The sequence below is a fragment of the Numenius arquata genome, chromosome 9 (genome assembly GCF_964106895.1).
Source record: "Numenius arquata chromosome 9, bNumArq3.hap1.1, whole genome shotgun sequence".
Taxonomy (NCBI): Eukaryota; Metazoa; Chordata; class Aves; order Charadriiformes; family Scolopacidae; genus Numenius; species Numenius arquata.
Genome location: NC_133584.1, coordinates 35,078,697 through 35,102,916, shown reverse-complemented (window position 1 = coordinate 35,102,916; position 24,220 = coordinate 35,078,697). Strand labels below are relative to the sequence as shown.

The 24,220-nt window shown below is 38.9% G+C and overlaps 1 protein-coding gene across 1 annotated transcript in view; it reads left to right on the top strand.

Moving 5' to 3' along the window:
• The window catches only part of PRIM2 (DNA primase subunit 2), a 127,549-nt gene extending 104,789 nt beyond the window's left edge, over positions 1-22,760 (top strand). The window contains exons 10-13 of the mRNA XM_074153768.1: positions 2,336-2,462; positions 3,590-3,672; positions 15,636-15,704; positions 22,137-22,760. Of these exons, the coding sequence (XP_074009869.1) occupies positions 2,336-2,462; positions 3,590-3,672; positions 15,636-15,704; positions 22,137-22,364 (507 nt within the window). The 3' untranslated portion in view covers positions 22,365-22,760. The remainder of the gene's footprint in view (positions 1-2,335; positions 2,463-3,589; positions 3,673-15,635; positions 15,705-22,136) is intronic.
• The last annotated feature ends 1,460 nt before the right edge of the window (positions 22,761-24,220 follow it).

Below are 24,220 nucleotides of genomic sequence, written 5' to 3'. Positions count from 1 at the left end.
AAAATCACAGAACACCAACACCAAAACCAAACCAAAACAAACACCCACACCCACACCCCACCCCACCCACAAACAGACACAACCCAACAATCTCGGGCACTAGAGCATGCCCTGAAGTGCCACGTCTACACGTTTCTTGAATACCTCCAGGGATGGCGACTCCACCACCTCCCTGGGCAGGCTGTTCCAGGGCCTGACCACCCTCTCAGTAAAGTCATTCTTCCTAATATCTAATCTAATCCTCTCTTGCTGCAACTTCAGACCATTTCCTCTGCTCCTGTCATTATTCCCTTGGGAGAAGAAGCCAACACCCACCTCTCTACACCCTCCTTTCAGGGAGTTGTAGAGGACAATGAGGTCCCCCCTCAGCCTCCTCTTCTCCAAACTAAACATGCCCAGTTCCCTCAGCCTCTCCTCATAGGACTTGTTCTCCAGACCCCTCACCAGCTTGGTGGCTCTCCTCTGGACACGCTCCAGCACTTCAATGTCTTTCCTGTAGTGAGGGGCCCAAAACTGAACACAGTACTCGAGGTGAGGCCTCACCAGTGCCGAGTACAGAGGCCTGTAGCGTTGCCTGGGGTTGTTGTGACCGAAATGCAGGACCCAGCACTTGGCCTTATTGAACCTCATCCCATTGGCCTTGGCCCATTGATCCAACCGCTGGATCCTACGTGCTGGATCCTACCCGTGGCTGTGCTGGGAGATGCAACGCTATGCATTTTCTCTCTCTCTTCTCCCCCTCCTACCCCTCTTTTTATAAACTTTAAAAATACAGTAAAGTCACTTTGTCAAAGGCACAGTAAGGATTAATTAGTCGATGTTTGTTCAGAGCTTTTGGTGTCTTAAATGTTATTTGGAAGGAATGCTGAATATTACTGTTCTTGATACTTTGCCTTGATTGTGAGCAGCATCTTGATAGAGAAGTTTCTTTTTCGCTCTTCTAGAATCAGGTGCAATTTAAGATTTTATTCTCAAAGGTTGTGTATGTTTTTATATGCATTTATTGTGTATTTGCATATTATGTCATAGATTTCCAATTATTTGTATTTTTCAAACACATTAAAAGTGTTTTATATGAAGAAAAGTATACTTATTTTTCTATTTTATTTTAGACATATTTTAGGAGGTTGAAGGTATTTCATAGGTGTATGAATATTCTGAATTACTATTTGGAAGTCCACAGACCAAACAGGGAACTACTTTTACCTGTAGAAATGAGGGTCTCCTTGAAGTAGTAGTGTGACCAGATGTATGCTTGAATGATTTTTCTTATTATATTACATTGTCTTATATTAGTAAAATACCACAGTAAAAAATTGAAGTGGTTTTTGAGAAGAAAACATACGTTCTTAAGGGAGTTGTTTATATTCAGACACAGAACTTTACATAAGGTTAATGCTAAAATGTTGAATTGAGCAAGAGCACAGTTGTTCTTTTACGTATTGTTACAGCTTTTTTCAGGAGAAGAGACACTGAGTATGTGTATTCTAAATATGATGCTCTCATTCCTATTTGGTTTTCTTAGGACTCAAAGTATGGTATTTGAACAAATGTTCCTTCATGTATGATAGTAGCTTAATGGAATCTGTATGTTAAATTTTCTGATTCTACTACAGATTTTGTCACCTATTGCCACATATAAAATAACATGAACTCATAGCATTGAATGTTCTCCACAGGACTTACCTAAAATGATGTATTGATAGTGCCGTACTGAGCTGCCACGATAAATGTTTATGTCTGTATTACTTTAGAAGATTTCATTTGATTGGAGGAGTTGGTAGTCTATCAGTAGACAAAAGAGATTTGCTAAAATCTTTCTCTTTGGTACAAGTAAAGTATACTCCATTCTAGAATCTAATGAATTGAACTTCACTGCTGAAACAAACTATAGGCGAAGCATTATGCTTTGCGAGAGCAAGAGTAAGGAAATCTGTATTTCTTTTTTTTGCCCTGGTAAAGCAAACAGTTTCTGGACATTTATAAAAGATTTTAATTTTTTTAAAATTTTTTTCTCCATTTACTAACATGGTGGGGTTCAAAATTTTGATCTTTAAATCATCTTATCTTTAAAGTGATTACCGCATCAGCTGAAAAGACCTTAAATCAATACAGTTACACACTTCTCTTGCAATGTGTCTTTAAAACATGTATACGTGCATATACAGGTCCATGTAATATAAAAATCAAAGCTAATGGCAAGCAACTCAGGTTTTATTTTTCTCAGTTTGAATATATTTGGAAGATTTATTTTGTTATTCAGTATTTCTGTTTGCAGAGCAGATAGAATCACTGGCGTGGTATGTAAGAATTTATTTTGTTTGTTTTTATTTAGTTTGACAAGGGCTATGCTTACAGCATTCGCCACAGCTATGGGAAAGAAGGAAAGAGAACTGATTATACCCCATACAGCTGCATGAAGATTATCATGTCCAATCCACCAAGTCAAGGGGATTATCATGGTGAGTTCCTTTAAAAAAAAAATAAATAATTTAAAAGCAGTGGAAACCCTTGGCTAGAGAAGTTACTCTCTTCTGTAGTCTCTTAAATTGTGTATTTAATTTTATGGCCACAGTGGTTCTGCACTGTTCTCTTTAGATCACACTTGATAACTTCTGGTTTTCTGTACATTCTGTCATGCAGTGCAAGGAGACTGTGAATGTATAGATGCTTTAAAAAGCGACCAGTTAGAGGTGTTTTGAAATACGAATTCAGTCGTACAGAAATGCTGAAGTTTGCTAGGATACTTTAAAGCCTCCTACCTCTGTGCAACTAAATAAGGAAAACATGCACTGACTTCACCATCGTTATTCTCAGGACAAGAAATGGGCGCAAACTTGAATGTAAGTTCCATCTAAACATGAGGAGAAACTTCTTCACTTTGAGGGTGGCAGAGCCCTGGAACAGGCTGCCCAGGGAGGTGGTGGAGTCTCCTTCTCTGGAGACATTCAAAACCCGCCTGGACACATTCCTGTGCAACCTGCTCTGGGTGGACCTGCTTTGGCAGGGGGGCTTGGACTAGATGATCTCCAGAGGTCCCTTCCAACCCCGTATCATTCTGTGATTCTAGTACTAAGTCATTCATTCAGTTGTGTCTCAAAACTAATTCTGGGACAAACACCCCACACTCCTATTTAAGGTGGTGGAACTTTCTAAGGCATTTCTGAAGTAATATTTTTACAAAGGACTATGCTTTAAAGACCAATTGGCTCTCATTACTTGCCTTTTCCTGGTTTGTGGTTTTGTTTTTTTTTTTTTCCCCACGGTTATTAAATTTCCACAGCGCCCTCGTTTTTAGTAAGGAACTAACTAAAACTCTTTTCCTGTCAGTGAATGTGATTTGTGGCCTGTTTATGTTGGGATATTTTATGTAACTCTTGAGCCTGTGGTGCCCTGATAACTGTGCAGTGGAGTAATTATTAAACAAAAAAAAAGAAAAAATAAGCAATTGTACGCATGGGCAATTAACTTTCTTATTAATAAGCTATTAGACAATTAGGAACAGCTTAGCTGGTCTCTTGAGTGCCTTACTGCGCTAACTCCTGGGTAAATGGCCTCGTTTGTGAGCTTGCTTGCTTTTCCCTGTCAGGGTGCCCATTCCGCCACAGTGATCCTGAGCTACTGAAGCAGAAGCTGCAGTCATACAAGATCCCTCCTAGTGGAGTAGCCCAGGTAAGGCGCAATTTGTTTGGTGCTTTGATTAATAAGGCACTGCTTTTCAATTTCACTTTCCATTCGAGTAGAAACGCTGTATGCGATTTGCGATTTGTCAATATGCATTGTGAAGTATCTCTTCTTACAAAGGATTTAAACCAGAATCTTGACTTTCTAGCTCCAGTGCTCCCACTGATGTTTTGGTTGTTGTCATCACCTTTTATTGTTTAATATTATGAGTTGGTTTATTACTGTACTGGACACAATGCAGAATTTTGTTTTATTTTATTTTTCTGCACTGGGATAAAGAAAAGTTTAAATTAATCTGGCAATATTTTGGACAATTTATTTTCATTCTTGCAGTAACTTCTAAAACCCATGTATTCTTAATCATCCATTGCACTAACTTCCCCTAAAAAACAAAAGGACACGAAATCCTAGTGAAATTAAGCAGAGATTTTTAGCAGCTTTTTAAAACGTAACATTAATCGCTATCAATACAGACTGGGGGATGAGGTATTAGAAAGCAGCCCTGAGGAAAGGGACTTGGGGGTGCTGATGGACGAGAAGCTGGACATGAGCAGGCAATGTGCTCTCGCAGCCCAGAAGGCCAATCGCATCCTGGGCTGCATCAAGAGAAGTGTTGCCAGCAGATCCAGAGAAGTGATTCTGCCACTTTACTCTGCTCTGGTGAGACCTCACCTGGAGTACTGTGTGCAGGTCTGGAGCCCTCAATATAGGAAGGACATGGACCTGATGGAGCGGGTCCAGAGGAGGGCCACCAAAATGATCAGGGGGCTGGAGCACCTCTGCTACGAGGACAGACTGAGGGAGCTGGGGTTGTTCAGCCTGGAGAAGAGGAGGCTCCGGGGACACCTAATAGCGGCCTTCCAGTACCTGAGGGGGGCCTACAGGAAGGCGGGAGACAGTCTCTTTACAAAGGCCGGCAATGACAGAACAAGGGGTAATGGCTTTAAACTGGAAAAAAGCAGATTTAGATTAGACGTTAGGAATAAGTTCTTTACCATGAGGGTGGTGGAACACTGGAACAGGTTGCCAAGGGAGGTGGTTGAGGCCCCTTCCCTGGAGACATTCAAGGTGAGGCTCAACGAGGCCCTGGGCAACCTGGTCTAGTTGGGGGTGTCCCCGCTGACTGCGGGGGGGGGGTCGGACTAGATGACCTTTGAAGGTCCCTTCCAGCCCAGATGATTCTATGATTCTATTAAATTGAGAACTTATCTTACATAGCAAGGACAACGCAGAAGTACATGTATACTGAAGAACTGTGACCCTCATTGCTTGCTCTGCCAAGAGGTAAAGACTAGAAAAGGATGCCATCATCTTCACTGGAGGAAGACGTATGGGTTAGAGTTAAGCTTGAGACAGTTCAGCAAAAATCTGCCTATATTAAATGCCTGAAACCTGCCTTAGGTCCATAGAAAAAACCTGCTTTAAGTTGTCATCTTTACTTCATGTGGAGTGTCACAATTGCTTGTCAGGCTTCAACAGAATGTTGAACTTAGATGAAAAAGAATGTGAAAATTCAACTTAAAGTAGTCTCCCTTCGAAGGAATAATTAAGGTACAAAGTAAAAGAGAATAGTTTTAAAGTGTTTATTGTTCACTCCTAGCCATTCTTGACAAATTCTTGAAATACCCAGGCTTTTTCCTAGAAATGTTTTTTTGGTTTTTTTTTTTTTTTCTTGTTTTCTTCTTTTTTTTTTTTTTTTTCCTGGTTCATATAAAAAAGCATTTGACTGTCTTCCATATATCTGACAGGTACTGGAGATACTTTACTTTGGCTTTTTTCCTTTTTATATGCATCAAGAATTGATGCTGCTCTGAGGTTTTTATCCTGCTAATCATTGGGAAGATTGGTGGGGATTTACCGTTTTAGCTGCCTTGCTGTGCGTGGGTGGGATTTAGTAGAGGTTATTTCTTCAGTGAATTTGCACAGTGGGGCAGTATCTATATTTAACAGTTCCTTACTTGATTTGAATTGGCTTTTAGGTTTTGTGTTTGTGTGTGGTTTTGTTCTTTTTTTTCCCCCTGTGAAGTAGGATTGGGATTCGCTAGGAGACTTAAACTTTCGTATCAAAAGGGACTTAAAAACTCTCTCCACCAGCGTTTGCTTTGCCTGGAAATGGACACTGTGGTGTCCACAAATTTTGTGGTGACAATTTAAGTGCAGTTGGGGTGCAGGGCCCTGCAGTGGCCTGTCCTAGTGTTAAACCAAAATAAAACACCCTCTGCCCAGAAACGAATAATAATAAAAACAAACAGAAAAGAAATGGGCTGTTGCTGGATTTTCAGAACTTGATCTTTTGCAGCAGACTGTCTTTGAGATATCCAGTAGTAGGAGGAAGAGGATTGATTGGTTCACATCTGTTTCCAAGATCTCAAACAGATTTTATTGCTACCACTTCGTTTGTCTGGTCCAGTAACATTTGCATGACTAATAGCAGTTCAGGATCCTTCAGTCCAAACGGCGGTTTTTTAGAGTCTTCTCTGGTGCTGGGGATAGTTGCTGAGTATCAGAAATGTTGTTTTTCCTTCAGCTCAGTGAATGGTTAATAGGGGTGGATGCTTTGTCGGTCTTTCAAAGCCTGATATAGTTGCTTTTCCAGTATCTGGGCCTCAAGATTGATATTTGCTGAAGTGGTACACTTTGAGTCTTTGAGTCTGTTAGCTCTAGATCAAATGAGAGCTTCCTTTTAACTCCACAGATTCCTACATTTAATGAATGATTCAGAGCTTGACCTTTCAGCTACGTATTTTAATAAATCGTATGTCTTTCCTGAGTCAAGGCCTCTTATGCTTGTTCCTAGCTTTGCTCCAAAATTCTTTTGCTGCCTTCAAATGTGACTTCGTTTAGTGTCTTCTCTTGCTCTACATGCTCTAGACAAGCAGGTTGTCACAAAGAGAAAAATTCCCTTCTGTGCTGTCAAAACCAGATCGATGCATGTACCTAAATGCTTTTTTCAGTTCTCTCTGCCTGATTTATGGTAGAGATAATGTGTTGTTCTGGATGAAGTGGACACTCAAGTGGCCACGTGCACAGGACTGCAAACTCAAAAGGAGCGGGTTTTTTACAACAGTTTTTACCAGGATTCGACAATGAGTGGAAGTCTCACATCCACTTAATGAAAGATAGTGTACGAAATCAGTGCATCATCAATAAATAAATCATCAATAAATATGTGTGATGGTGTCACAGGTGAGACAGTAAATGACAGTCTCTAGTGGATCTGGATACTGGTTTGGGGGATTTTTTGTTTGTTTGTTTGTATGTGTTTTTCTAAGGATCAAGGAGATTAGAATTATATCCCAGCTTGGTTACCTCACACAGTCCCTCACTTGCCCCCCACCCTGGTGTTATGTTTACTGAGGTTTCAACATCAGTCATCTTCATGGTAGTACTTTTGTAAGCTCTGATTAAATAAGAGCAAGTAGTGTTTAAATAAGAGATCTTTATTAGTTAAGAGATTAAATAAGAGATCTTTTATTAAGTTGGTATTTTTTGTGGAAATAAGTAAAATGGATACAAAAATACAAGAACAGTTGATACACTTGATATAGACAAACCTCATGTGATACACATTTTATTATTACGGCACAATTTGGTACACCAAAGTTCCTTAAAATTTCTTTCAGCAATTCTAAGTCTTGTCTTTTTTGACTTGTGGCTCTAATAAAATTTTAATTGATGATGATATTGTATGGCACTTCATATTTATTAATTTACCTCTTTTCACAAAGTTCATATTTTTACTCGGAACACTGATTTTCGTGGATTTTTGTGGTGGGATTCTTTCCCCAATAAATTAACTGCTTAAAACTCAAATTTTAAAACAGGGTACTCTTACACATTTGCTGCCAAGAAATTCTAAAAAAGGACTATACCTTCGATCTAGAAATTGTACCTCATTCAGGTTTCTCAAGTGGTGGGTTAAGACTCCTTGTTCACTGTCCAAAATCTCTCAGACAGTTATTGGTTTTTTTATCAAAAAACATAATTTATCAAAACCTGTAAATGCTTTGAAATTATTAAATCTTTCAAAGTGGACAGTGTAAAAATCTTGAAAGTAAGATTATTCAAGGAGATCTTTATGACAGTCTGGGGTTGATTTGTGTAAATATGAATGCTTAAAGGTTCTACATATTTTTGTACAGACAGGGAACATTTGTCGATAATAGTTGTGTGTTAGGAGTATGTCTCCCTCATTTTATCTGAGATTCTACTTTCTCTGACTTACTCTCTAGATCCTGTATTTTGACACTACATTTTTATAGTTTCTCAGCTAAAATGTGTTCCTTGTTTAATTGTCTTGTATTTGGTTTATTTTTCAAGTATGAACATGATAATTGATTTCACTAGGACTACTTTCGCACATGAACTAAACAGACACAAATACAAATTTAACCAGCCAATAGTAAGCCGCCTTTTCTGATATTAAACTCCCGTCTCTTCTGATCACTCTGATATTACGTCTCTTGATCAACCCCATTGACTCGTTTCGTGTGAGTTTATTGGTGCTGTGGAGTTAGTATTACTGACACCATCAGTGGGTATAATACCGCGGAGTATTAACATGACGTGGCTTCACATCTTAAGACAACATACGACATCTTAACATGACATGGCTTAAAACTAATTATTTTAAAAATTTGAGTTATGGTATTTTAGACTACTAAATTTTCCTAATCTTCATTTTATCGCTGGAAAGTTGAAACAAATATTAGAATCAGAAGGTATATCTGGCTATTGTCAGGTGAGATTGTAACGTTAAAAATGCTGCATATGATTAAATAAGAGTGGTCTGTAAAAAAATCTGATATAAGTAATGATAAGAAAAAAAAAGTAAATGTTGAACTGCTGGACTGATGGGTAGGCTTGTGACAGTAAACCAAAAAAACAGCATAGGAAAGCAACTTGAGAGAATGCTGAGAGATGCAGAAACTTGGTGAGAAGCACAGCTAACCTGTTTGATAATAAAAGGCTGCGAGAATATCAAAGACTTTTAGAGTATGTAATGGATTTTATTATACATAGAACACATTTGAAAGTACATAAGGTAGATGTTTTATTAATTTGGAAACTATTAAAAGTTGAACTAGAAAATATATCTTTTCAAGTTTGGATTTTACATTATAACCACCAAAAGGACGTAATTCAAATGTATGGACATGTGCTATTGAGAGTGTTTATTATTGAGTCACAGAATAGCTGAGTTTGGAAAATGCACCTGGAAGTCATCTTGTCTGATGCCTCTGCTCAAGAAGGATCATCTACAGCCTGTTGCCCTGGACTGTGTCTAGATGGGTTTTGAGTATCTCCAAGGATGGAGACTCCACAGCCTCTCTGGGCAACCTGTGCAGGTGCTTAGTCAAATGTGCCTTTTAGAACAAATAATATGAAAAGTAGAGTTAAAATGCATATTTTTTTCTGTTGTTAGAGAGATGAACGGCATTAATTCAGTGCATCCAATTTAGAAGTACTTAAATTCATTAGTCAAATCTTAGACTTTAATTCCAGGAGCAGTTAATTAGCTTAAATGGACTCTGCTGGTGTGGAAGGCACTTCTCTCTGTTCATCCTGCCTGTTGAGTTTCCATTCTTTTCCTTATACATGGTAAAATAGATTTTAAAAAGTACCAACTTTAGGTTTACCTGGGGAAGGTGAGGAGGAATGAGGTTTGTTTTCAGGTGGCACGAATGGGTGGACAGAATCAGGGGCTGTGTCTTCACACTTCAGCACCTTCAATTTATGGTGTATTAAACTACTCATGAAATTTTTATTTAGAAAAGAAAGAAGGAAAAAAGAAGCCCACCAAAACAGTCAAAGGGATTAAACACACAGTTCAGGATGAGACAAAAGGAAAACAAAAATGAGCATATGAAATAAAAATGTTGCAGCTCATTGTTCTTGAAACTGCTGTGTTGCAAACTTAGTGTCCGTGAAGCAAATACTTCAATTTTATTTATTTTGTAAGGTTTTTTTTTTTTTATTATTTTAAAGTATTTCAGATGCTTGCCTTCATACTTGATAACAGTCCAGGCTTTGACTCAGCATTTCCTTGCAACAGGGGAATGGGGGTTATCTCTCATACCTGGCTGTCTTTTAAAATAGGGGGCTGTAAAATCATACAGGATTTGTCAGTTAAATGAAAAAGTGTTGCTGAAAAATAGCCAAAAAATTTTGTAATCATAAAACGTACATTTCTATAGCGCTATTTTAGAACTATGTGAAATCAGAGAAGTGGAATACTCAGGTGTGTTAACCTTTCTTTCCTCAGATGTTCACACCATTGACTTTCAGCTGTAGACGGTATAAATTTTTGAAAAATAGCCCACAACCAAGCAAACAAAACCAACTAGCATTAGAGCTGTTTCCTTTTAAAATTATTAACTCAGTTTAAATTAATGTTTGTCTTCATTTAATAAGCTGCCCAGGGGTTGCTGCAGCAAATATAGGCACATATTGATATATTCTTTTCATTCGGACATTCACTTAGTCTTTTGTTAAGTATTGAATGAGTTCCTTACTGACATACATTAAATAAGAACTTCAGAACTTCAGGCTAGAAAATCTATACATGAAAAACGGAGGAGAAAATACAGGTATTTTTAAGAGACGCTAATAAAATACCTTCTTCTGCATCATAACTGCCTCTTCCTTTTAGCTTTATAAACTGTAATATAACACAAGTAGGTTTTGGTTTCTGACAGGTGTGCTGCAAAGCGCAGGGGAGAAATTGATCTCTTATGGTGCCCTAAATATTACCACGTGCAATGCTGAACACTGCGTGATCAAGTATTCTACACTACAAAAGAAGTCAAAGAGTATAAAAGGAACAGGAGCTCTGGCAAAGCTGTAACAATGAATTTCTAGCCTGTGAGTCCCCGAGGGAAAACAGAGCTTAAATCTGGGAGAATTGTACTATACGTGTATACATTATAAGCATGAAACCTTCAAAAACAGTTTTAAAATATAAAGGGGAATCTCCAAAAGCAGCAAAAAAGTTCAGATGCCTGTACTGACCAGGAAGCAAAGGGCATCGAGGAGTCCTGATGCAGGACCTAACGCTGAAGTGGTCACAAACGGACTGGAAACAGGAGAAAACTGGAATGTGTTCAGATAGACTCCAGCAGTTGCACCCAATCATATCTTTGGTCACCTCTGAAATAAAAAGAAAGTCGGAAATGAGTCAGACTTAACTGAATCTACAGTAGAAAGATTTTCATTTTGAAAATATAAGGTAATTCTGCAGTTTTCAAATAAAACAAACTCACTTTGAGTAAGTAAAAATAACAATGGATAATTACAGAGCCCCAGCCATCCTGCTGTGCAACATCTCAGCTTCGAATGCTGAGGATCTATAAAGCAGGTGGCTGCGTGCAGCTGCCAAACATCATCTTCACCTCATTAGTAGTCAGTAAAGCAACATCAGAAAAGCGAGTTGCAGATGGCAGCAAAAGAAAATGCACATCAGAACTAACAAAGGGAGTCCTTGAGTGTGTCCCTTTACTTGCAAAATAAAGCAATTTAGTGTAAATGTCTTAGAGGCAAAAGATTGTTGCTGTGAATGAAGGTAGTTTTGAGTGGAGGTCTGTTTCTGGGTAACACTAGGAAAAAACCAGCTGCAAGTTTGCTTTCATTATGTGCACAAACACAACAGGAAAGGTAATATGTATTACAAATTATAATTCTGTTTTATTTAAATACAGGATTGTTAGTTTCTCTCCCACAGAGGACTCCTTTCTAGCTGGACTCCATTCTATTGCAATTTTTAACCTTTTTTCTTCTTTTGTTTCTCCTCTTAGCAACTTGTTCCCTATTGAAGCCAGTTAATCTACTAAACCTGTTCTTCTTTGGATATGTTTAATGTGCCCCTTATTCCTCAGTGCCATCATATATGCAGAAGGTGAATCTGGTCCCCTGTGATGGGGTCGTTTCAAAGTTACATATGTGCTCCTTTGGCTACCTTCTGGCTGCCTCTCAGAATGGGTAGGAGCTGAATGATAACTGCTTTTCCCTGAATGACCACAAATTGTAATTGATGGGGTGAAATCCAGTTGGCGGCCGGTCACCACTGGTGTCCCTCAGGGCTCAGTTTTGGGGCCGGTCTTGTTTACTATCTTTATTGATGATAAGATAAGCCTGGATAAGGGGATTGAGTGCACTCTCAGTAAGTTTGCAGATGACACCAAACTAGGTGGGAGTGTTGATCTGCTTGAGGGTCGACAGGCTCTACAGAGGGACCTGGACAGGTTGGATCAATGGGCCAAGGCCAGTGGGATGAGGATTAATAAGGCCAAGTGCCAGGTCCTGCATTTCGGTCACAACAACCCCAGGCAACGCCACAGGCTTGGGGCAGAGTGGCTGGAAAGCTGCCCAGCAGAAAAGGACCTGGGGGTGTTGGTGGACAGCCGGCTGAACATGAGCCAGCAGTGTGCCCAGGTGGCCAAGAAGGCCAACGGCATCCTGGCCTGTATCAGGAACAGCGTGGCCAGCAGGAGCAGGGCAGTGATGGTGCCTCTGTACTGGGCACTGGTGAGGCCTCACCTCGAGTGCTGTGTTCAGTTCTGGGCCCCTCACTACAGGAAGGACATTGAGCTGCTGGAGCGTGTCCAGAGGAGAGCCACCAAGCTGGTGAGGGGTCTGGAGAACAAGTCCTGTGAGGAGAGGCTGAGGGAACTGGGCATGTTTAGTTTGGAGAAGAGGAGGCCGAGGGGAGACCTCATTGCCCTCTACAACTCCCTCAAAGGAGGTTGTAGAGAGGTGGGTGTTGGCCTCTTCTCCCAAGGGAATAATGACAGGACCAGAGGAAATGGTCTGAAGTTGCGGCAGGGGAGGTTTAGATTAGATATTAGGAAGAATGACTTTGCTGAGAGGGTGGTCAGGCACTGGAACAGCCTGCCCAGGGAGGTGGTGGAGTCGCCATCCCTGGAGGTATTCAAGAAACGTGTAGACGTGGCGCTTCAGGGCATGCTCTAGTGCCCGAGATTGTTGGGTTGTGTCTGTTTGTTGGTGTGGTGGGGTTTTTTTTGTGGGTTTTTTTAGTTTTTGTTTTGTTTTGTTTGTTTGTTTGTTTGTTTTTGTTGGTTGGACTTGATGATCTCAAAGGTCCCTTCCAACCATGAAGATTCTGTGATTCTGTGAAATGTTGCTTTGGCTTTTCCCCCCAACCACAACTTGTAATTAACATGGAGGAATTGTATAGCTTTGTCATCCCTACCTGTCAAATTTGGCTGAAATTGGCTAACCAGTCAAAGGCAGGGAGGTGATGTGGTGGAGAGGGTAAAGGAGCAGGAGTAAGATGATGAGTACCAATGCAATCGTACTGTAAGTTAATCATAAATTTAAGAAACTGGATGAAAGTCTCTGGTCTATTCTGGTGGGCATTCTGTTTTACGGAGCACTCTATCAATGCTGGGGAAAAGAAGCGCTGTGAAGACCTAGTTACCAAACTTCTCTGGAGAATGCTGGTAGAGGTTCCTCTAAACAGCTGTTCTCCAAGGTATATGTCTTCATAGTAGTACAGCAGAAAAATCTGTGCAGTGACCTAGGAGGAGTCTAGAGGGAGTGGGACAGTAGTTCCTTGGTGAAACTGCAGGGTGGCTGGGCAATAAAGATCAAGCCTCTGCAAAATAACATGGTTGCCCTGTAAAAATTGAAAGTCCCTCAAGGCCAGCTCTGATAACATGACCATTGTAGCTTTCATATGTCAGGAGTATCGATTCAACGAAGTCCTCTTCTCTACCTTACAGGTCGTTCAAGATTTTCCCAAGGATGGGTCAAGGGCTTAAATGGGCATGGTTTCAGAATAGTTTGCTCAGAATAATCTCTCTTGCAAAATTGGAAATTTTTTTCTGTCATCATCTGTGCTGTGTCGGTCAGTGACCCCTCTTCTGATATCTGTCACTTGAAGTTGCCATTTTTATGCTGAACTGTCAGAGAAGACAGCAGCAGCTTCATCTTGCATCCTGTGAATCACTGGGAGTTAATAAGTCAAAAGCTACCTTTCACAATCCTTGTCTTCTCCGCTCTTCGGGATAGTTGGATAATGACATCATGGGTACAAAAAGCAACTACAACTTTGTGGTTTGTGATTGAAGAGTTCAACAAATCGCAGAATGACTACCCTGTTAACTGATCCACTGGTTCAAAAAGTTCTCTTCAATTACAAGAGAACCTTTTAAACTTTTAAACTTTTAAGCTTTTAAGCTTTTGGGGTTTATACTCAGAATTTTTCCATACTAAAGTTTTTGTTTGCTCACTTAAGCTTCTGAAACTTAGAGTATATTTACACCTGAATTTGGAGCACTTTTTATTTCTATAATTTGTATTAGGTATAATCTTGATTAAATGAAGAATAATTTTAAGAAAACCTGAACTGTTTATGAACTAGATGAAACTAGTTTACTTATTTCAGCTGGAAAAATAATTTTTCAAAAGTCTGAATGCTAAAGAACATTTACGAGTGTTTCTTTCAACTCCCCAACAGGCATACCGGTTTTTCTGATCATTACTCCAAATTGTGTCAAGAATACTTTTAAAAATGTACACATGTACATCATGGTTAGCATTTACTTAAAAACAGAGATAGCTCTTTTGCATGGTATAGTAAGGAACAGAGGAAAGCATAAGGCAAGATCTAATTGAAGTGTTTAGAATAAATGAGTTTTCTTCAATCCTTATCTACTTAATGTGACACTAATTTTTTCAGTCAATTGCAAAGGAAGGAGGAAGTAAAAAAAAAAAAACCACCTAGATATATATCCACACACACAGATAGTGCCAGATTTCGGACTTAATTGTCTCGTTGGCCTTGGCCTTGATCTTTTACAGAAGATATAACAGGAAGTGGCAAGAGGGATAGAAATGTAATCAGTTGGGCTATTACAGAGAAACAATGCGGCTAAGTACTTTCCTGGCAACGTGCTGCTGGTTTTATCCATTCAGCAAATGTAATTTATTTATACACCTGTCAATAAATACAAGGTGGCATCCAATAATGAGCACAGCAGGGACTTAAGCTGGAGTGTATTGCTGCGTTCGACATAAAGGTCAACCTTGGGAAAGGGGCTTGAAATTAACATTTCTTGAAAACTCTTTTTCCTTCCACTGAGGCTATCTCTTAATTCCAGCAATTTTCTCTGTCTGATAAGCAGAGAGCATACATTTTGATTGTATAAGAGGAGGGAGGAGGTGATGAAACTTTAAAAAATTTCAACTGGCATTGCATTCTGGTGATAAGAACGGGACTTTATGCAGCACAGAAGAGATTACCTGAAGTAGAATTGGGAAGCAAATTGTATTTACAAAAGATGGCATGATTTTTCCTAATAGGCTCAAAACAGGCTATTCACTCACATATTCTTCTGAGCTTGACTAGAAATAACTTCATTTCAAAAAGGACAAATCTGATTGAAGGTAAAAGCATTCCCCTCTCACAGATACTTGTCTAAAGGATTTGCATTAAATTTTCTTGATGGGAGCGCAGTAATATTTTATTCTGCATCTGCATGAGCTGGTAATGCGGAAAATGAAAATACAAATCGTGTCCTTGATTGCTTCATGCCTCAGCCACTTGAATGACTAGATTTATATCTGCAATTACGGAAGAGATGTTGCAATATGATAGTTTGACAATAACTGTCACAATTATATTATATTACCAAAATATAGATCCAACTTATTCTTGAAGTTAAGAGCATTGAAATTACAGTTTAAGGACCGCGCATATTTTCCTGTGGTTTTATCTCATTTTTAATATAGCCCGGGTATTTTAAAAAAAACGTAGTATGTATAAATGTTGTCAGTTATTATTAAGATACAGGCGTGTCAAAGATGTCACGTGCTGCAGAGTTCCATGAGGTACACACAAGGCTGTTGTGAAGTACCTTGTCATGAGAAGTATCAAGAAGATGTACATGTGCTACTTCTGAACCCCTTATGGTTTTTCTCCCTCTGTATAGATCCTGGAATTGGTGAAGGGCATGCATTACCAGCTGGCCTGTCAGAAGTACTTTGAGTTGACGCATGATGTAAGTAGCTACTAATTGTTCTTAAACTGTAGTCAGCGGCATTGTCTTGAGGAAGGCCTTGGGAATCATGCATGAAGACTGGAGACTATTTGCAGTTTTCACATCTATCATTAGCTGCCTTGCCTTGTTAGTTTTCATTTCAGTAATTTAACATATACTTCAAATCTTCTTTTGTAATTTTCTGCATTTATGTATTGATGTTATTCGTACCCTGAACGTTACAAGATGTAGTAAAAGGTTATGCTTTCTTGCTGAAAATGTAAATATTGTTGGGTTCTCTCTATTTCAAGCCATTTAACTTTTCCCATATCCCATTTTTAAACAAATTGTGGGTTTTTAACCCATTATGCAAGTTTGATATTTTGATACATACCTTAAAAAATAAAGAAAATGGGTCTTAGTTAAACTTCTTAGTTTAACTAAAACTAATCTTACATAGTTAATATTGTTAATTTTCACTTGATATTTTTTCATGTCTTTGGTCATGTGTGATTAGTTTTTAAATCAAGATGAACGTTCTCAGGGCTTTTCAATTTGCTTAATCGTTAAGTTTCTGTAACGTATTAAAGCAAGACCCTCCACAAAATCGGAAGACAGCAAACGGCTGCAGTCCATCTCCTATGTGATTTCTTGATTCAAAGAACCAGTTTACCCATTGGTTCTAGATTCTTTGCTGTCAAGAAAAAACAGTGGAGCGCGGCCCATCTTATACCTTTAGTCTCTCCGCAACTCAAAATCGAAACATCCCTTTCAAGCATCAGAATATGGAAGAGCCTTGCTAAAGATATGGGTGAGGATTAGATGACCCACCCAGAGACATTCACCATCGACTTTTTTATTCTTACTGGTTTTCACATTTGATTTAAATGGATGTGTTTGTCTCCCTAAATTTCCAGCAATCACATGTGTGCATATATGGTAAAAGTATACTCTGAACCTGTATCCAGTGTTGTTTTGGCAGCTGTAATTTGAGAGTAACGCTGTCTTACAGCCTTAGAAAATGATAAATCAGGAAATTGAAAATTATACATAATTTGAAATTAAATAACACATGCCCTATGTAAGGCTTATTCAGTAGAAATAATATTTTCCCAAGATGACTATAGACCCCAAGGTCAACATTCACCAAAGGATAAATTAGCACAGCACCGAAGATTTGTCTTGTTTTAGGAAATCTGTCTCTCCGTTCTTCTGTGGCAAATTCCGTCGGAGCAGTATTTTTTTCACTCTTTTCTTAATATAAGTATCTGTCTTTGCTCCTTGCACTAGGTCTCATCTTTCTCCTCTGCTGTTGTTAAGTATCTTACTTCAGTGAGAGAAAGCAGAATGCAGAGAGCATTTTAGAGCATTTGGCTGCTAAACTTGTTACCAGCCTGCTTGGAATTATTTTTTATTTTTTATTTTTTTTTTTTTTGTCCTACAACTATATGCTTTAGTAAATTTTTAATTTTTTTTTTTCCATGGGTTGGTCAAAAGATGTATCTCTGAAGTTGGTGACAGTGAATCAGACAATCAAACCTTTGCTTTCCTGCATATCACTAGCAGATCTTCTCAGCGAAGGAAATTTCTGAAGAATCAGTCAGCATAACATTGATGGTTATTGTTGCTTCAAATAGGCAAACAATCTCAAGTAAAATTTTCCTAGAGATAATTGACTGGCTCACGTGGAGAATTTCAGCTTCAATTATGTAAAAATTCTACCAAGAAAGTGTTTGCTATGTGTTGGGCAGAGCTGTTAGTGTTACCTATAATTCTTGAAAATTACAGTGCGTACGTGGGTTAGATCTACTATGAATGACTTTGTAGCGGAGACTTGTTTAAGGTTATGGTGTTTTTCTAAGTTCACAGGGTCAGTTGCACGCTGTTTCCACTTAAGGACTCTCTTTGCGTTTCCTCCCCATTATCCTGTCTCAGGTTTCTACCGTATCTTGTACTCATGCCGGCAGCAGCTTTGCTGTCGGCTTCAGTGGTCTAGTGCTTGGCACTATGACTATGCTAATGAATCCAGCGGGACTAGAGTCAGAATGTTTCGATCCATTTGTCCGGGGAGGTGGGTTGTGTGTCTCTGCACCTCGCTGCTACTGATTCAAATTGCTCTGGTTACCTAAAATCTGCTTCTCTGCACGTTCTGTCTAAACTGGACTTAGTAACTTCATTGCTATGCCCCTCCTGAACTTTCATTTCACTGTCTCACAACCACAGAACAAAAGCAACCATCATTTGTGTGGTCCAGCACGTTATCTTCAGGCAGGAACTAATCTGTTAAGGAAACGTACGCATTAAGTCTTTCAGTAAGTGTGGGAAAGGAAAGTGCTACATGTAGCGTGTGAATGGTTTTACCGTATTTTTCAAGTTCTGGGATAGCAGGGCATACTCCTTTTTGGGAAGGTTGTTTTATAAAGAATAACACCGTAATTTGATCAAGCCAAGCTGTCCTATGTATGTAAAGAAAAGAAGGTCTTTTGACTTGATAAAATTATGACTGAATGGCCTGTAGTGTGGATGTTTTCAAACATTATCATATTTTAATAAGAATCAAGAATAAACTATGTTTATATGGTAACTACAGTAAGCATTCAATCAATTACTACCAAAAGACTAACATATCTTTTGTGATGGTCAAATTTGGATTTTAAGCCATATGGAAAGCATCTCATAACTGTTTGAAGTTCTAATATTTGTACTTGAGTTCATAGTAAGCTATTTCATGTTGATTAGTCCTTTTAGATAAATTTTATGTTATACTAAAGTGAGGATAATGTGGAAGGCAAATAGACCCTGAAAATGTACGCAGTGTAACCATAACCTAAAGAAAATAGTCAAGCTAATGAGGAATGCCTGTCACGGTCACAATAATGTCAAGATTTTATTTTGCTTTCGTTGATAGAATTGGATGGCAACTCAAAATAGAGAAAAATGTTTCCAGACCAACAGTTTGGAGATCTTGGCTACATATATGCAGTCAAGTATAAGAGCTTGATGATACCAGATATGAACTACAAGTAGGTTAAATAATCGTTCTTGTGACAGCTTGCCTGTAGAAATAATTAGTGCTTTGAAATCCGATTCTGCATAAATCCACTGTATAAATCTGGTCTTTTAAGGGCCTGAGCATTATGAATAAATAAGAAAGCCTAACCAGGTAATGCCTGTGTTAATATTCCACTATTCCTGTAAGTTCTATTCTGAATGAACTAGTGCTGTTAATGTTTGCATGAATGTTGCTGTATTAGTTACTTGTTGCAGTTACAGCTCTAACAGCTGATTATTTGTATATTAATATTCATCTCTAAACATTTTATTCTTGCATACTGATATTTTACAATTCTTGTGTATTTTTAAGAAGTAAACGAAATCTGACACAGCGAACTTACTTTCTGGTACAGAAGAATCACTTTTGAATAGTTTATTTTAAAACGTATGTAAAACCCATTTTTATTAGGTCTTTGTGATCAAGTCACGAGAACACGGGACTTTTTGTTGCTGTTGTTAAAAAAAAAAAAAAAAAGGATGTGGTTAATTGATATAACTTACTGTAGCACCCTGGTTGCTCCCCACGGTTTTCTGTAGTGTCAGCTGTAGCATTATCAGCTCTCATTTTAAAAGCTCTTGGTTAAAACCCGAAGATACTCTAGCTATGAAATGATTGCTTCAGGTTTCTCAAAACAATATTTGCTGTGGCAGAAATACAAAACTAGAGCTTGTATGTGCAAAATGTGTCGAATCGAAAAAAAAAGTCTTGCGTTAGTATCATCTACTAGCTGGAGTAAACAGTTCTGTCTGAAGTGACTGGCCTTTTCACTTGGACCGATACACGTTATAAGCTGAAATTTTTGACTGCACAGAAAATACATTTTTTTTTCTTTGGGCATAGTGGATTCCAGATGGATTTACAGGTGTGAATGGATAAAGCTGTTAGAGAAATCTAGTTTATTTCTGGTAGTAAGTTTCAGGCAACTTACAGCTAAGGTAATGATGCAGCTTTTAAAATTGATGTGCTTTGGTCTATATTACCTATAAGCATTGTAAAACTTCCATAAAGTAGCATGAGCAGTCTAACATAAAAAAGCCAGGAATTTTGTTTATGCTTCACCTCCGTTTTTGTGGTCAAATTTCTTGTGCATTTCCAGCCAGAGCAGAGTATTTTTATTTAGAGAACCTTGTTGAAGATCGCGCAGAACAAACTTGTTTATGTATCGCTATATCTCAAATGAAGGTGATGGTGAACAGAACTTCCCCTTTCTTCAGGCTCTTAAAAATAGGTGATAAAATGAATGGGCAGAACTCTTTTAATTAAAATAGGGTACATGGAGTCATACTACAATATTAACTAATAACCTGTAAAGAGCTTTTAGCCAGATACTGTCAATCACCTCTGAAAACATCCTCCATTCATCCAGTGAGCTGCTTCTAGAGCTTTTTCCAATTTGGTGGGGAGATAACAGTTTAGAACAAAATTAAGAGTTCCAAAGTGAATCTTAAATTGGTCTGAAGAAAACAGATTTTAAGGTTAAAAAAAAATAGAACTAATTAAGAACTTCTTCTACCAAAGCCTGTATCGCTTCTTTTTAAGCCTTTTTGGTGTAAAGAAGTAATTTAGTTCCCACATAATGGAAATGGGTGCACGGATGAAAGCTGGCTGGATGAAACTCATTCAGATAAGACTGAAATGAAATTCAGTAGTGGCTTCAGGTTTCTTTTGCTTTGTGCCTTTAATTTTGAGTGCCAAATTAGTGTGCTAGGCCTGTCACTTATTTTTTAGATTTTTCAAGCAAGGTCGCTTACTACACTTGCCAATGTTGTCTTCGTGTCGGAATTAGGTTTCGTTATATTCGTCGCCGTTCTCTGATCGAGCTAAGCTCATTGGTGGTGGTGCACTGAATCAGGGGTCCATTTAATATGCACACTGAGTGTCTGCTCTGTGATTTTTCTCAAGTGGCTGAAATTTAAACTGATGGGTTTTGGCATATTAAATCAACCACAGCGTATGCCCTTACGAGACGCTGTGTGTGCAAAGTTGCCTGTTATGCTTGAATTGGCCTCATCTCTCTGGGAAAAAGGGAAGATAGCGGGAACAGAAAATTACTAGTATAAGGCTCTTAGTCTTCCTTGGTATATTGTATCCCAGGTTTGGGAAATTTTCCAACGTTATGTAAGAGCAGTATTTTTTTCTCAAAATGTTCTTACTATTTGCATGAACTGCCGGGCAGATAAAAGGTTCAGATTGCCTGACTATGAGGTGGAAGCACCTTTTAAAGTAAGCGTTTCCAACTTCTGAGTCCCCGAAAAGAGATACAAAGGTTATAACTGAGATTTGTGGTAAGTCAGAATAGCTTACTTTTAAAACTGAAAGCTTTGTTGATTTGAAATATTTGATGAGCATCAATTGAATGTTCATTTGTCAAGTAATTATGGAGTGGAAGGAATGCACCTGCTAACTGAGAGGGTGGTCAGGCCCTGGAACAGCCTGCCCAGGGAGGTGGTGGAGTCGCCATCCCTGGAGGTATTTAAGAAACGTGTAGACATGGCACTTCAGGGCATGCTCTAGTGCCTGAGATTGTTGGGTTGTGTCTGTTTGTGGGTGGGTGTGGGGTGTGGTTGTGGGTGTTTGTTTTGTGTGGGTTTTGTTTTTGTTGTTGGTTTTGGTTGGGGTTTTTTTTGTGGTTGGATTCGATGATCTCAAAGGTCCCTTCCAACCAAGAAGATTCTATGATTCTGTTTTAGAACTGGAAAGGAGCAGTAAAAATATGCTCCACCTTATGCTAGTTTTCTGTATTCTTATCCACTGAAGACTAAATGTTCTTTGGTATTGGTTGTGCATCTAGTTTCAGGATGCTGGTGTTGGCACTGATGGAGCAGAGCTAATCTTGATCTATTGGCCTTCTCTCTTAGCCTGCTGCCTTGTAAATATTGCATTTGTCGCCACCGGGAAAAACAGGGAAAGAGGTGAAGCTACCCGTTTCCATTCACAGTTTCACACTGATGCTTAAGATCTCGATTTATAAGTTACAACTTTTAGTAGTATTCTTTACTGCCATTTGCACTCTAGACTTGTCTCAGCCCCCCTTTTGCATAGGGAAATGCTGTTTTGAGATATAGCTTCAATTGTCAATCTGTAAAGGTATGACATTTTAATTATGCTGTTTTGTATGTTTTGGGATGGTTTTTTTCTTTACGACAGCAAAGACAGTGTGAAATACTGTTTGAATATGCCAAAATAGTCATTTTCTTTCTAACAGGAAAGAAGAAATTTTGTGATGGAAGTAAATCTGTGTCATGCTTCTATTTGCTGGGACAGTATTTACAGACTGATGCCTTTTTCTTCAACGAAATGGAAACTTACTAAATTGCTAATTAATTTGTTCCTGAATGTGCAAAAGATTGGTTTTTTGAAATAAATATAATAACTCACTGTTCCTTTCTTTTGTGCAGGTTGATGACATTGGGTTTTCTTTGAATCATCCTAATCAGTATTTTGCAGAGAGTCAAAAGCTATTAAGTGGTGGAAGAGAACCGAAGAAGGAACTGAGTAATTTGGGAAACTCTCAACAAAAAAGTAATAGTCAGGAAAGCATGACTTCAAGTTCTACTCCCACCTCTTCAAATACAACAGCTGATGCAGAACTGGAGGGACTGGAGGCATACTTCACTGAAGACTAAGCAGCTAGCTGTTTGTGGGGTTTGGTTTGTTTTGGGGGTTTTTCGTTCATTTGTTTTGTTTTTTCTTTCTTTCTTTCATTCTTTCCCTTCTCTAGCTCCATTTGTCCCTATACTAAGAAATAAGCGCTTCACCCCCGGAAGACACAGGCATTTAGTGCTTTGAATGGGGCTGAAGAAAAGAAAAATATATACTGAAGCTGTAACCGTATCCATACTTATTTTCGCTGCTTTAGGATACTGTTTTACATGGCACGTTGAAGGATGGGAAATGACAGTTCCTTCCTAATTATGAGGTGATTTTTGTCTAACTTGTTTTCCTTCAAAAGCTTTAAAGGTTTTTTATCCCATTTTGTGGTCACTTTTATATGTTTCTTCTTAATAAATAAATTGCAAAGCAAAAGTTTGTGGTATTTTCTTTTTAGCTATACTTGGATGGTAATTAAGTAGGAGTTCTTATGATTAAAATTACCCTCTGGAGGAGTCTGTCTGTCGCTTTCCTTCACGAGGAGCTGAGGGAAATCAGCTTCCTATTTGTGTACCTTGACACTAAATTTAGAGAGCCGGTTTTGGTGCTTGAAATAGAACATAAGCAGAGTTTAGATACCTGTACGTAGGAAGGTAATCCAAAAAGCTGATAATCCACCAACTGACTCATCTTGAAGAAGCTAAAAACTTATTAGCGTATATTCCTTTTCGGTTTTAAAGTTTCTTCAATGTCTGAGCGTGGCTGGAGCCTCCTGTGTTCTGCTGAGGGGCGTTCAGTCGCGCAGCGGCCGGTGTGCGGTGGGTGGGAGCTCTAAGTAGAGCTGGTATTTTATACCACACTGTCAGAGTATTCTCCCAGGGATTTGAAAGGCCTGCGTTTTATTTTATCTGATGTTCAAGGGAGTTTCAAGACGACATTTCCCCTTCTCTGGAGAGTGACCTAGCTGCTGGTATAACGACTTATTTGTTTTCTCTTCTCTGAATCCCAAAAATGCAACGTGAGTAAACCACACTGTATATAACTATTTGGCTGTAATGTGGAATTGCCAGACCAATGAAGAAAGAAGAGTGAGTAGAACATTTTTGGAGATGTGTAATACTACCCCAGGTGGACTCTAGAGAGAAGAAAGAACAATCCCCATGATCAATATCCTACTCCTGATGAACAACGTGGGACCCTGATGGTGTGCTGTTGATCCCAGGACCCCAAGGGGCGGTGGAAAGGTGTGTGCAATACTAGAGAAAGGGCTAGATGCAAGGGAGCGTGTGAGTATGTAACATCTGCTAGTTTCATTATGTTAGACGTTTTATTTTCTCTACGATAATTGATTCATTTAGACCACTAATATTGTGACTGGACTAAAGACTATATGATTACTGTTAAGATTTTGGGCTAACTGTAAATCTTTGGCTTCTCATACGTAGAGTGTTCCTTTAAGAACACACGACTCATATAAAATCATAGAATTGTCCAGGTCGGAAGGGACCTTGAGATCATCTAGCCCAACCATCAACCTAACACTGACAAAAACCATCACTAAACCATGTCTCTAAGCACTATGTCTACCCGTCTTTTAAATACCACCAGGGATGGTGACTCAACCACTTCCCTGGGCAGCCCATTCCAATGCCTGATAACCCTTTCAGCGTAAAATTATTTCCTAATATCCAACCTGAACCTCCCCTGCTGCAACTTGAGGCCACTTCCCCATCCTATTGCCTATGACTTGGGAGAAGAGACCAACCCCCACCTCCCTACAACCTCCTTTCAGGGAACTGTAGAGAGCGGTAAGTTCTCCCCTCAGCCTCCTCTTCTCTCCAGCGCTTCAGTGTCGTTCTTGTAGTGAGGGGCTTTAAAAACAAAACATGTC